Source organism: Oncorhynchus keta, chromosome 34 (assembly GCF_023373465.1).
Source record: "Oncorhynchus keta strain PuntledgeMale-10-30-2019 chromosome 34, Oket_V2, whole genome shotgun sequence".
NCBI classification, from domain to species: Eukaryota; Metazoa; Chordata; class Actinopteri; order Salmoniformes; family Salmonidae; genus Oncorhynchus; species Oncorhynchus keta.
In genome coordinates, this window is record NC_068454.1 from 30,746,307 (window position 1) to 30,761,516 (window position 15,210).

The 15,210-nt window shown below is 42.2% G+C and overlaps 1 protein-coding gene across 1 annotated transcript; it reads left to right on the forward strand.

Moving 5' to 3' along the window:
* The first annotated feature begins 190 nt into the window (after positions 1–190).
* Positions 191–14,991, forward strand: LOC118366915 (signal transducing adapter molecule 2-like). Its single transcript, XM_035749750.2, has 14 exons — positions 191–380; positions 1,230–1,314; positions 2,691–2,766; positions 3,583–3,678; positions 3,850–3,996; positions 8,918–8,984; positions 9,124–9,325; positions 9,539–9,633; positions 9,798–9,880; positions 10,740–10,827; positions 10,987–11,041; positions 11,504–11,660; positions 12,429–12,589; positions 12,722–14,991. Exons 1-14 carry the CDS (start codon positions 341–343, stop codon positions 12,888–12,890), a joined length of 1,521 nt encoding a protein of 506 aa, XP_035605643.1. The 5' UTR covers positions 191–340; the 3' UTR covers positions 12,891–14,991.
* Positions 14,992–15,210: the final 219 nt, after the last annotated feature.

A 15,210-nucleotide genomic window follows, 5' to 3' on the forward strand; every position in this document is an offset into this window, starting at 1 on the left:
AAAAAACATTTTTAAAGCGTCATAAGAGGTATATTTGTATTTGCATGTACATTATACATTTGAATGTAGAAATACAGACATTTTTAATTTGCGTTATTTAATTAGCTTGAAATATATGTGCATCGATAAGTGTCGAAATGATTTGAGTTCTATAGTTTTTGCATTTAATTAAAAAAAATAAATCAGGCATTTTTGCAGCCACCTAAGTTTACGGAAGAGCAACTGGTATAAGTGTACAGAGTTTGATGGATGAGGAAGGGATTTAAAAATATATATATTATTGAAAAAAATAGTATACGTTTTCTTTCTCAACAAAGTCGGTTGGTTTAAAGGGATAAATATGCCTTTATTTGCGCAGAATCCATTCGACCAAGATGTTGGTAAGTTGAGCACTTCATTTGGGCAATTTGATTCGGAGTGAGCTAACTGTTAGTTAGCTTCATTTTAGCTACCGACAGAACCGCTAGCCAGCAAGCTAACAACAACTAGTCTGGCTACACCACATACAGAAGGGGACACCTTATTTATACATATCATTGGCTACACGTTGACGTTATAATCAAATGTTATATTATCCAAATAGCTAACCAGTTATGTGGTTTGGTAAACTCTCTAAGTCTAACTTATAGTCACAGGGTTAGCAGACAGTCATCGGCCATACTACCTATCTAGCTAGCTACCACTGTGCTAGCTATTTATGTTAGCTAGCGAGTATGTTAGCTAGTTGTTGTGTAATCAGTGTATTGTAGCTAATCAACGATTTTAAATAACGAGACAGCCTAAACTGCAACAAACTCACATATTAAAAAAGAACGTCATGAGCCATCTATCTAGTTAACTAGCCAGATGTATGTTGGATTAGTTTTAGGTTTACTTCAACAAATGTTACACGCAAATCACCCTCTTTCCATGAGCAGTTTATCATCTTTGGAACAAGCTCTCATGTTTCCCTTGTACACAATTATTTGAACTTTGTACAATTACACCTAACAAGCTAGTCACCGATGTGTAATGGCTATTTCATAACAAAGAAGTTATAAGGAATAACTTATTTTTAACTGCTTTATTGCTAGTTTAATCATACACCCTCCATAAAAGTAGTAACTGTCATTCCTATGAAAATACAGGCTCAAACTGTTTAAAGCAGCGATAATATGGACAGTACATGCCGAACCACAGGTTCTCTTCTCTCACCTAACCACATGTATCCCGGTGTACCACATTGTCAGAGAAAGCAACCAATGAAACCAATACAGTGGAGGACTGGGCCCTGATCATGGATATCTGTGACAGGGTTGGACATACACCCAATGGGTAAGCTGGAATGAGACTTCCTGTTTAAAAAATAACTTAATTGTTTACTTGGACCAGAGCACTAGCTGCCTGGCTAATTTTCAAGTACTTCCAAGCAATGTTCTCTCTAATATTTTTCGTCACTGAGCAAATCACATGTCTGCTGAGCGCAAACTTGAACCTTGTGAAATATCTATGCAACTTCCGGTGCGCGTTTACTGTGAACACTGAGGCTGTACCCGATTTCAAGTAGGCTACTGTGGCTATTTGATCACAATGTAGGCCTACCAATAAAAAAAACAATGGAGAAAATGCATCACATAACATTTTAACATGGAAATGGCAGTAGCAGCCAACGTGTGTTGTTCAATGTAGGCCTACATTCCATGAGACTCTTGAGAGAGAAAAAAAACATGCAGGGCTTGACATTAACCTGTTTATCCACTTCAGGCAAGGAGGTGACTGAAAATGTAGTTGTTTAATGCAAGAAACCACTCTACAAAATAAAATACATTTTATTCCAGATTATTGCAGAGAATCAGACAAATTATGCTACCCTCTGCCTATTGGCTACTTAGCTTATTCAAGCCTGTCTCAAAATATACACTGTCCCTTTAAGATATAAAGAAAAGCTCTTTGCCTGACTATCTTTCGAAGATGGCTAGAAATGTACATGTTTTGTGCTCTTGTAGGAAGCAATCATTCCCACATTGCTGACTACAAATTAGCTATAACTGGGCAAATAACTCACTAACTAGCAAAAACTATTAACAAATGTGCACACATGGCTACGTTCAGCTCTTGCTTTGATCTCAAAACAAGCGCATAATAATCGCAATCGCTCATACTGTAAAAGTGAACTGCACAAATCCATATAGGGCAAAGGTCTATTTAACGCAGCTCTGATTGGTTATGGCGCATCGGTCTGTGTAGAGTACGAGCCTGTGTCATGCCTGTCAATGCACAGAATCATACTCTGATGCGTTCTGCCTACAACAAAATCTCTTGCACAGTTAGTTTTGCATACTAAGTCTTACATAGTTCGTTTTTGTTTCCGTATGTTGCATTGAAAGTGGCTAATATTTCATTGATTCGATCACAATTCCCACAGCAAAAGGAAACGTTATGTGTCTTTTTTTTAATGGCGACAACTCTGAACTTCACTCAACTTTCTAATCTCGTGCTTCTCTTATCGGGAACATTGCTTCCAAGTATTTGTAATATGTGAAACTACAGAGTCATAATAGTGTATCAGCAGGTCTCCAGGAAGATTGGAGGGGAGTGGGCTATTTTAATATGCAATTAATAAGCGTATATTGAAGATGACTCATGTTGTAATAACCTACTACTTGTGTGCCATATTAATCGTATGTCTCTACCTGCCTGTCTTCTCCCAGAGCTAAGGACTGCCTGAGGTCTGTGATGAAGAGAGTAAACCACAAGGTCCCACACGTTGCCATGCAAGCCCTCACCGTGAGTCACTTCATTGTGTTAAGACAAAATACATCATTCACTAGACCGTTGGAAAATCCTGCGGTTTTCCTTACTGTATAACAGTTTTATTAATGTATGATAGAGTTCAACTTAGCCTAGAGCCAATGTAGAAATATATTGGAAAGGTGTGAACCTAGTGCAAGGTCAGGTTTTTCACTTCCTGGGGTCAGGCCCTAGAGGTTGTTGAGTGACTGGGATCATATACACAGGTAATATGAGTCAAGAATCCTGCAATATGATGGACAACAGAGTTTGAACAATGTACTAGAATTTCTTCCGAGTGTGAATTTCTTTATACACTGTGGCTGGTGGATCAAAAACTGACTGTTGCCCTAAGCCTCAATGACACTCCAGTCGGATGTAATAAAGTATTTGGGAGGAGTGGTCCATCTCCTGCTGCTCTTGGCAGTTCTAGAGCTCTGAGCTCGTAACTCAGTATCATCGCCGTGGGCAGCCTTGCCACAGCACAGTCAGTGTGATGATCCATGGCCCTAGAAAGGTTTTTACTGTTTTGTTCTTTCTGCTGCTCAGTGTTATTATGGAGTGATGATGCTCAACGTCAGAACATGTGATCTTCCTCTCTGACTCACCATTCTATTTTTAACTGTCTCTCTCTTCTCACTCAATCAACTTTAGCCCCCTCCCCCCGGTGTCATATCTGTTAATGTGTTAATCAATTATTAAACTTTGGTGTGGATGTGAATCAAAGCGTTACTCTTGTTTTACTGTAAAGCCTCAAAATAGATCATCCAGGCTGACTACTGGACTAACCTGGCTTTTCTCCCTCTTTTTCAGTTGCTGGCTGCCTGTGTCAATAACAGTGGAAGAATCTTTCACTTAGAAATCTGCTCACGGGACTTTGCCACTGAAGTCCGAGCTATATTGAGCAGGGTACGTAAGCTGTCCAAGTTTTTCTGTTGAAATATGTCTGGTGAATTGATGACATTCAGACTTATGTACGTGAGGATAACAATCAACTGGCTCTATCAAGCTCTTTGTGTCAATGTTTTGCCTCGATCAAATAAGTAAGTAGCCTAAAAGTAATTACTATTATCCCCGCAGGCCCACCCCAAGGTGTGTGATAAGCTGAAGGGGATGATGGTGGAGTGGTGTGATGAGTTCCAGAAAGATCCACAGCTCAGTCTGATCAGTGCCACCATTAAGTCTCTGAGAGAGGAGGGGGTCGCCTTCCCGTCTTCTGGCTCACAGGTAAAGTAGTCAACAGCCTGGCGTCCATCCCCCTAACCTAGTGTTGCTGAAGATGGCGCCGATAGAGATGACAGGTTTGCTTCAAGTCCTTAGGAAACTGTGCAGTATTGTTTTTTAATGTATTATCTCTTACATTGTTAGCCCAGAAAACTTTAAGCGTTATTACATACAGCCAGGAAGAACTATTGGATATCAGAGAGACTTCAATTTACCAGCACAACTAGCACTACAACCGGGAATACAACTTTCCCAAAGTGGATCCTTTGTTTGCACAAAGAAGGGCAGGGGTGTATGTTTCATGATTAACGACTCAAATCCTTTTGTTCACCTGACCTAGAATTCCTCACAATCAAATGCCGACCGTATTATCTCCCAAGAGAACTCTCCTCGCTAATCGTCAAAGCCATATTTATCCCCCCGCAAGGGGATACCAAGACGGCCATCAAGGAGCTTCCCTGGACATTATGCAAACTGGAAACCATATATCCTGAGGCTGCATTTATTGTAGCTGGGGATTTTTAACAAAGCTAATCTGAGAACAAGGCTACCTAAATTCTATCAGCATATCGATTGCAGTACACGAGCGAGTAACACACTTGACCACTGCTGCGCTAACTTCCATGATGCATACAAGGCCCTCCCCGCCCTCCTTTTGGCAAATCTGACCATGACCCAATCTTGTTGCTCCCCTCCTATAGGCAGAAACAAAAAACAGGAAGCGCCTGTGCTTAGGTCTGACCAATCGGATTCCACGCTTCAAGATTTCTTCGATCACATGGACTGGGATATGTTCCGGGTAGCCTCAGACCATAACATTGATGTATACGCTGACTCGGTGGGCCAGTGTAGGAGATGTTGTACCCCCTGTGACTATTAAAACCTTCCCTAACCAGAAACTGTGAATTGATGGCAGCATTCGCGCAAAACTGAACGCACGTACTACCGCATTTAATCATGGCAAGGCGACTGGAAACATGACCGAATACAAACAGTGTAGTTATTCCCTGCGTAAGGCAATCAAATAAGCAAAGCGTCAGTATAGAGACAAAGTGGAGTCACAATTCAATGGCTCAACACGAGACATATGTGACAGGGTCTACAGAAAATCATGGATTACAAAAAGAAAAACAGCCCCGTTGCGGACATCGTCTTGCTCCCAGAAAAATTAAACAACTTTGTGCTCTTTGACGACAATACAGTGCCACTTTCATGGCCTGCTACCAAAGACTGTGGGCTCTCCTTTTCCGTGGTCGACTTGAGTAAAACATTTTAACCGTGTTAACCCTAGCAAGGCTGTCGGCCCAGACGGCATCCCTACCTGCGTCCTCAGAGCATGCGCAGACCAGCTGACTGGTGTGTTTACGGACATATTCAAACATTCCCTATCCTAGTCTGCTGTCCCCACATGCTTCAAGAAGGCCACCATTGTTCCTGTTCCCAAGAAAGCTAAGGTAACTGAACTAAAATACTATCGCCCCGTAGCACTCAGTTCTGTCATCATGTAGTTGTCGTGTCTTTGGCTATGCCGGATTAAGTGATATGACATGCTATTCTATGAAAAATGTATCCGTAATTAATATCACCTGATTGAGCTAATCATGTAAATGTAATTAACTAGAGAGTCGGGCACCACAAAATAATATTTATAGAGCTGTTATCTTCCGAATAAACTCTTAAAGACCTAGTAATATTTTACATCCATAGCAGTCAACATTAATCTTCATCTTACTTCAGTCTCATCTGAAAGTTGTAAATTCTTGGTTATCTGCAAGAACCCTGGCTAACAATTTGAATCAGCAATACAAAATTGGGTTTATTTATTTACTAAATACTTAACTAATCACACAGAATTCACATGCACATAATTCATCATAACTTGATTAGAAATTACGTCATAAAGCAAAACGTTCCTAGCGGGCAGAACAGATATGACAGCTTGTTACACAAAGGAAAAGGGGCTGGGTTGGAGTGAAAGAGCTGGAAGACTGAGAGACACTGGGAGAAGCTGTGCTATCGTAAATACAGTATCTTATGCATTCTAAATTAACGGCCATTTGGAAAAGGAAAATGCAATAAATATTTACTCTGAGCTGCGCTTCAGTAGGTTGGTGGTAGATGGAAGGCCGTGTTGCCAAACCGAGTCCTCTGTCCTTTGAAGAATGTCTCTGGTGGTCAATTGGATACGTTGTAGTAACGTTGTTGTGTGATAGACGGGATACTCTGTCTGTTCCTTCCTAACCTGCATTTGCAGCTGCGGTCGCTAACTCAACCGCTAGGAGGTATCACTTCTGTAGTGAACAAGAGTTCAAAAGTTCCTACCATTCACAACCAAAGCTCATGCTGATGTTGGCTTCGTTCTGTAGTTCTTATTTTTTTTATTTGTACCTTTTATTTAACTAGGCAAGTCAGTTAAGAACAAATTCTTATTTTCAATGACGGCCTAGGAACAGTGGGTTAACTGCCTGTTCAGGGGCAGAACGACAGATTTGTACCTTGTCAGTTTTATAGCCCTTGTCCCTTCACAGGGGAGGGCCACTGATTGAGCAGCCCTATCTTATGAAAACACAAATGTCACATTTCTGAAGCTAAAATCACATTTCATCCCATCACAAATAATTAAATTGAACAATTAAATTAAATTGAACAACAATTCCATGTGAATCCGATAACTCTGATGTGTAGACTTTCCACTGTAGAGTTTGTCATCTTATCATTGATGAGAATGTCTCAGATGACAACCGAACTGACATCATATTCACACTGCCCTATACCTCTGGACAAGAGGAATACCAATGTAAGAATGCTGTTCATTGACTACAGCACAGCATTCAACACCACAGTACCCTCCAAACTCATCATTAAGCTTGAGACCCTGGGTCTCGACCCAGCCCTGTGAAATTCGGTACTGGACTTCCTGACGGGCTTCTCCCAGGTGGTGAAGGTAAGAAACATCTCCACTCTGCTGATCCTCAACACTGGGGATCCACAAGGGTGCGTTCTCAACCCTCTCCTGTACGCCCTGTTCACCTGCGACTGCGTGGCCATGCACGCCTCCAACTCAATCATCAAGTTTGCAGACGACACTGCAGTGGTAGGCTTGATTACCAACAACGACGAGACAGCCTACAGGGAGGGAGGAGGTCAGGAAAATAACCTCTCACTCAATGTCAGCAAAACAAAAGATATGATCGTGGAGCACCCCCCTATACACATTGACGGGACAGCAGTGGAGAAGGTGGAAAGTTTTTAAGTTCCTCGGTGTACATATCAACAACAAACTGAATGGTCCACGCACACAGACAGTGTGGTGAAGGAGGCGCATCTTGGCTTGTCACCGAAAACCCTCACTAACTTTTACAGGTGCACAATTGAGAGCATCCTGTCAGGCTGTATCAATGCCTGGTACGGCAACTTCACCGCCCACAACCACAGGGCTCACCAGAGGGTGGTGCGGTCTGCACAATACATCACCAGGGGGAAAACTACCTGCCCTCCAGGACACCTACAACACCCGATGTCACAGGAAGGCAAGAAAGATTACCAAGGACAAACACCACCCAAGCCACTACCTGTTCACCCTGCTTCCATCCAGAAGGCGAGGTCAGTACAGGTGCATCAAAGCTAGGACAGAGATTGAAAAATAGATCCTTTCTCAAGGCCATCAGATTGTTAAACAGCCACCACTAACACAGAGAGGGGGCTACCTACCTATGTACTTGATATCATTGGCCACTTTAATAAATGGAACACTAGTCACTTTAATAATGCTTCTTTAAGGATGTTTAGATATCTCATATGTGTCTGTGTATATACGGTATCCTTAACTATCTATTCTTTACTATCTATTGCATCTTAGCTGCTCTGTCACTGCTCATCCATATATTTTATACTTTATATATTCTCATCCCATTCCTTTACCAGATTGTGTGTATTAGGTTTTGTTGTGGAATTTGTTAGATACTGCTGCACTGTCAGATCTAGAAGCATAAGCATTTCGCTACCCTCACAATAACATCTGCTAACCATGTGTATGTGACCAATAACATTTGATATCATTGTATAAGCTGTGGCCAGTCTTCCCTCCCTACTAACTCTGTTTCTCCCACCTAAAAGAGTTTGGCTATTGTTTTAATTGACAAGTTTTTGTGCCAGGGGGCTTTGATGTTATGATGTTCTTTGAGGGACTATGCGCCTTACCTGGAAAATAGACCAATTGACCCGACATTTTATTTAAAAAATTCACCATGATCTTTCAGTACTCTACCCTCTGATTGTAGCCAGACTCGCCAACAAAACTAAAACAACTGTTATCGTCTACCTATCTCAAACACAGTTCTCCTCGTGACTTCCACTTGTGGTCCCCTGTAACAAATAAGCTCTGTGTGTATACATTCGCTGGCTCCGTGTTGTGCAGTCTGCCTGTGTTCTCAGTGCACTTGCTCACTCACCCATGTGTTGCCAAAAAAGAGGAGGGTGGAGCTTGTGTGTCTGTTTTTTAAGGCATTAGCGCCGAATGTAATTTCCTATAGTTCTACCTATAAGGGGGGTGAGATTTCCTGCTGTGATTGAGGAACAGTCTGGTGCTTATTTGCTTAGCCTACTTCCGAGCTGAAATGGTCGGCTGAGTGTCGGCTGAGTGTTTGCTACTGAAACTACTTTGCCCAACCCCTCTCACAGACAACAGTTTATTCTTCATAGAATGTCACTATATTCCTGTTGTTGGGCTATATTTTTAAGCATATGAAGTGATGATTTATTTGAGGGCCTTTCTTATTCATACTATTTACTACCACAATATTACATGGAAAGCCTGTAGTACCTATTAATCCCTACAGGTGGCGTCACAAATAATCCAAATCCCCATTTGTTCTGGAAGGCTTTCTCTCTCGCTCTCTATAACCAACCACCTCTTTGTCATCAGGGGTCCAGCCTAAAGGTCACCACACCTGCTGTTAGTAAACCATCTGACGATGACGACCTTGCCAAAGGTACAGATCCTATCCAACATATTCTAGAACACCACATTATATTACATTATGAACTGTGCAGGTGGATTAATAAATACATTATTAGAGAGATTAAAACATATGTGTTTTGACCCTCATGCCTTTGTCCTCCTATCTGCAGCTATCGAGCTGTCCCTGCAGGAACAGAAGCAGCATGCTGAGATGCGGCCCCTCACCGTGTCCGCCGACCCCCCCTTCAACACCAACGGAGGCGGGGGTAGCAAGGACTCTCGGAAGGTGCGGGCGCTCTACGACTTTGAGGCCGCCGAAGACAATGAGCTCACTTTCAAGACAGGGGAGCTCATTCTAGTCCTGGACGACAGGTAGCTAAGGACGTGTTGCTATGGAAACCTGAGTCTGACCTATGTGATGACCTATTGTATAGGCAAATGTGGAAACCACGCTTCAACTTAATTTTCTTCAGTCATATATCTAGTGCCAACCTTCTCAGGTTCTGCAGTCCTTTTATGGAAACAAAATTTAATGGTTTTACTTACAAGAATGTTTGAACTGATAACACCATGTTGCTGCCACAGTGATTCAAACTGGTGGAAAGGAGAGAACCACAGAGGAGTAGGTCTCTTCCCATCCAACTTTGTCACGACCAACCTCAATGCTGAGCCTGAACTAGGTAGGTACTTCCCCTTGTCCTGTACCATACCTCACTCTCTTGTACCCTCATACTGAGGCAGGGAGAGTCGTTCTAGTGTTTGGTTTCATGTTTGAAATCCTGACCGTAAAGTAGCTCTGGATAAGTGTGTCGGTTAAATGTCAAATGTAAATCTCTCCTAACAGTAACGTATGTGGAGAAGACACCAGCCCCGGAGGAGCCCAAAATAGAAGCCATAGTGGAGTCTGAGCCTGTCTTTATAGATGAGGTGGGTGCTTCTACGTACTGGACCTACTATATTGGTGCTTCCAAAACCACTCGCACGTTGTCACATGTTGCTGATGAAAGTCCGAGGGTGACTTCCAGAGAGTGGCGAGGGGATCAATAAACCCATCAACTTCGGGACACCCGTGACTTGACTGATGCAGTTCATGTTCTACTTTAAAATAATACAATTGGCATGAAATTCGAATGAACAAATCCCCCTGTCACTTTAGAAGATGAACCTCCGTACCAGTGAACATTTATTCGCGAGGTATTTCATCTGTTACTTGTGTCAGGTCTTGAAATCAGACGTGGCATATTTAAGAATTCCTCTCCAGTCTTTTGTATTACATTGCGAACTCCAAACATATTGCGGTGGGTGTCGGGATAGTGCTTCACTCTGAAGCCTGCAGCCTTGCTGGCTTGGCTGAAGAGTTGGAGAGTTAATTATCCCCTACCTTTGGGACACTTGCAATGTGTCTGTTGGTGGAAATATGCTGCTGCTCACTCAGACAGCCCTGGTTGCCTGCCATTACAGGAGAGGCTGCCGATAGTAGGCCTGTTGCTGCTGTGAAGCCTGGTGCGATGTGCATATGGCGGAGGTGCGCGTGAATGCACAAATGGAAGACCAAGGGGAAGGGAGTGATTTGGGATTCAGCCTATGGCTGTACATACCTGCAGGCCTATATAATTTAGCTTATCCATAGTTGGTTAAATGGGTTAAATGGGTACAATCAATCAGTCCACCATTCATTTTGATAATTTAGACCAATGAAAACCCTGTAGCATCATATGACTTTCTCCTCCCTTCACCTGTCCCTCACCCCCTCTCTCTTACACTCTTCTCTTCTCCCCCCACCCAGGAGAAGATGGATGGAGCGCTGTATCTGCTCCAGAATACTGACCCTGCTGATGCAGCACCTGACTGCCCAGAGCTGGTCCAACTGGAGGGTATAAAACAATGACTTACTGCTCTTATAAATCCCATGCTCCTTGACATTGCAGTTGACTTGACTATATACTCACTCACACATACTGCAGTTGGCTTGACTACTACACTCACTGTTTTTGTCTGTTTAGCCTCACTTGATCAATGCTTTACCCTCTCAGGTGCTTGTGAGCAGATGAATCCAATGATTGATGACAAGCTGGAAGACATTGACAGGTAAAGTCAATTTAACTGCAGTATACTGCAGTGTACTTACTCATAATGGACAATATTTCCAATAGTATATTCGAGGCTATACTGCAGTGTACTTACTCAAAATGGACAATATTTCCAATAGTATATTAGAGGCTATACTGCAGTGTACTTACTCAAAATGGACAATATTTCCAATAGTATATTAGAGGCTATACTGCAGTGTTTGCATGACACCCTTTATTTCCATTGGTTAGTCAAATATGTTGGCCAGAGTACATAGTTATTAATTTAGTTATACCTGCTTTATGTTGACTATCTGGATGAGTACCAGGGATCATCACCCTCGCAGAACCTTAGTCTTTGTCCTACAAGTGTCGTGATGACCTCTTTTTTTTTTTTTTCTCTCCTTCGCATTGCGGTTCTCTCTCTTTTTCCACCCCTCCACCTCACTCGCTCTGCCCTCTCTCCCTCCATCCCTGGCAGGCAACACTCTGAGCTGTCTGAGCTGAATGTGAAGGTGCTGGAGGCCTTGGAGCTCTATAACAAACTGATGAACGAGGCACCATTCTACACAGCCTACTCCAAACTGCAGTCCCAGCAGCAGCCCCACTACGCACCTGCCTCTCAACTCCCCATGCAGGTCAATTAGGAGAAAGAAACAAACCACTGTGATGTACTTTCTGTTCAGGTCACTACCTTGTACATCCACAACCAGGTGACCTCAGACACTATGCCAGGGTCCATAAAGGCACCATATTCATATGGTGGACTCTGGTTAAAAAAAATAAAAAAGTATTTGGACTATGTAGGTAACTGGATGCCATTTCAGACGCAGACCTTGTGTGACCTCGTGTGTTTTGTCTGCTGTGCAATTTGTCCCTGATGATGGATGTCATTGTCCCTCCTTGGAGACGTAGACTAATGGGAGACTCCAGTGGTCATGCATGGACTCTTTTTACCTCCTTGTCACTTTCTGCACAGCTCTGCAAAGCCATTTTAGAAACAAGCTGTCCCTTGTGTAACTGCCTGCACCTGAAGTAATGTTGTTTCTTGCCAACGTATGCTATATTTTTGTGGAGTAAATCAATATACAGTGAGTGTACTATGAAATAGACCGCTGCTCCACTCGCTGCTCCAGCCCTAATAGACCGCTGCTCCAGCCCTAAGGCACTGCATTTCAGTGCTAGAGGCGTCACCCTGGTTCGAATCCAGGCTGTATCGCAACCGGCCATGATTGGGAGTCCCATAGGGCGGCGCACAATTGGCCCAGCATTGTCCGGGTTTGGTTGGTGTAGGCAGTAATTGTAAATAAGAATTTGTTCTTAACTGACATGCCTGGTTAAATAAATAAAATACAAATATATATTTGATCAAATTTCATATTGAACACGGTCTCTTTCTCTCTCAGGGATACCCAGGTCAGGCTGGTGGTTCCTACATGCCTCCAGGGATGCCCCAGGGACCCCCAGGCCAGCAGGCCTACATGGGCTCTGACCAACCCGGACCACTCCAGTCGCTCCCCCCTAACGTCACATCTCCCAATGGTCAGCCAGCACAGCTTCCTTACAGGTAGGCCTCTCCTCTCCGTTGTGAGCCAAGTTTTTTGGGGAGGGGGGCATTGCTCCTGTGTTAAGGTTAAATGTCGGCCTTTATGCTTGCGGTAGGTGGCAACTATTGTACTATTCTGTCTCTTCACTGCAGTTCTCCATATGCACCTGCCGGTTACCCACCACAGATGGGTGTAGCCCCACAGATGGACATGTCGGCCTATCAGAACTCCAACCTGCCACCAGCCTCCTATCAAATGGCTGCTTCATCGCACCAGACCCCACAGCAGCAACAGGCCTATTATCAGCAGCCTCTCCTGTAAAGTGCTATACAACCAAGGCTGTCTGAGTGAGCAGCAGCATATCCCCACCAACAGACACAGTACAACAATACACAAGTGTGTGTGTGTGATTATCCTCCCCCTATTTTGACCTTTATGATAAAATGCCCTTTACGTAGTGCACTACTGCTCTGGTCAAAAGTAGTGCACTACGTAGGGAACAGGGTACCATTTGGGACACTACCTAGATGATTGTAACAAAGGTCAGTGGCTGTGTGAGAGGGAGACGACATGCCAACCTACCAGCCACCACAGCCCATTTTGAAGGGATGAACGTTTTAAGTAGAGAGTGTAAAATAAGTACTTTTCCTTATCCTGGTTTGCCTCAAAAACATTTACGTGGGCAGCTGTCCAGCTGATCATTTCCAAACTGCATCATAGATGCTATGTGTGTGTTTGTCCCTGTTCTGTTTTTTTATTTTATATTTTTAAATGTTGATTACTCTTCACCCTCTGGTCTATCAGGAAATCAGTCCGATTGAAGGAGTCCATGGCTGGCCAGGACAAGTCAATTCAAAATGGAATTGACCCCGACCAGGACTTGTTTGTTTTCTATCTAACAGCATCATCCACTTTAGTTTACCCTTCTCGGGGCCAAAGGTTATGAAGTGCTACAGCTATCGGTATTTCTTTCTGTGGTTTAGTCACTAATATAATACCGCAATATAATTTGATTAATTTCCCATACACTGCCTGCCTTGCAACACCCTTTGGTTGTTTAATACATTCTAGGAGTAAAGAAAAATGTTTAAACATTTTTATTTGTGCGCTACTTCAAGGTGAATTTATCAAATCAACTTGGCGTTAAATAGATTTTGAATTGTGACCATGCAGCCTTTCCAAATTACTGCTGTTGTAGGTTCAATATACATTTTTATACACATTACTTTTTTTGTAATGCAAATGTGATCTAGCCTGGGTGCCTGTCTGTTTCTGCTCTCTTGCTAACTCATGGAATTTGTCATGTTTGGCTTTACAATAACAATACTGCAGTTGGAAAGATGGCGCAAACAGATCTGGGACCAGGCTAAACAACAACATGGCTTTTGGTTAACACAACATTCATGTGCCAAGGCTCTAGGCAACTTCCTGGAGGCCCCGCATACAGTGGTTAACAACATGTAATTGCAAGCTATAAGTGGTTGATTGGGAAAGGAGCCTAGTCCTATCTATTTTTCTATGGTCTTTCTTAATTCACTTTTTTGTTGAAAATGCTTTTGACAATAGACGTTATTAATAGATGTCTGTGATTTATTCAATTGATATCTGTCTGCTTTTTATGTTTCTGGGCTGTGAGCGGTCACGTTTTCATAGAAATCTATTTCCCAAACATATTTTCATTTATGCATTATCTTTATGCAGTTGGACCTTTAATTTTAATGTTTTAATTCTATTTGTATTTTTATTTGTTATATTATATATTTTCCCTGGATTATATCCATATGATCAGATAATATTTTATGGTTTCTAGATGTAAGATATACTTTCTGCTTTTAATGCTTTTGTTTTTACTTTATTTGTGTCTTATCCAAAATGCAAGCAGAACAAATAGCTACCGTGACCAACAGCTAGAAATGGGTCTTTACTGATAAAGGTGTGTATTGTACAAAGACTAATAGCTAGAGAACTGTTAGACCTAAAATGTTCATCTGAACTTAATGAATCTGTTGAGTGAGCCCGAGGACCAGGATTCTGTTTTTGTTTAATCTGGATCAAGTCAACTCTGACTCATAAGAACTGTCTATGCTTTATTTGTCTTAACTTGCCTCTTATTAAAAGGTGTTGTGTACATTACATGTAAAATATCTTCTGGCATTGTGGGTATTGCACTTTAACCTTGTTAACATTTTATTTACCACTGGATGCCTTGTTTTTCTTTAGGAATAAGGAATTGACATCTGTATATCTAGAATCCTTTATATTTAAAACGTTTCCAGGGAATGTTCCGATTCAGTACCACCGACATAATAACCGACTATGTTTTGGAACATCAAGGTTTCTCTTTATCTTGTGTTATTGTAAAAATAATTTCGAAACACAGTCGACTAATATTCTTTCAAATAAAATGTACCTGTGTGCAAGGCTCTCTTGTACTGATAATTCTGTTTTTCTTGTTGTAATATGTGTTCTCTGAATAGTGTGAAATAATTGGACATTTTGTAAGTGTACGATGGGAGAACAGTTAGTCAATGACACACATGATGTAGAAAGAGAATAACAGTAGGCAGTAATTTACAAGGCAGATGGTTGCGGACCATGTTCTCCCATGCGGAAATCATACACATAATGTTCCTGCGTTTTA

Bases quoted from the DNA above. Each gene is read 5' to 3' on its own strand.
- LOC118366915 (XM_035749750.2), top strand. From the start codon at position 341: ATGCCTTTATTTGCGCAGAATCCATTCGACCAAGATGTTG. The intron at 3,997-8,917 runs GTAAAGTAGTCA...CTTTGTCATCAG, and splicing joins TCCCGTCTTCTGGCTCACAG to GGGTCCAGCCTAAAGGTCAC. The intron at 8,985-9,123 runs GTACAGATCCTA...TCCTATCTGCAG, and splicing joins CGATGACGACCTTGCCAAAG to CTATCGAGCTGTCCCTGCAG.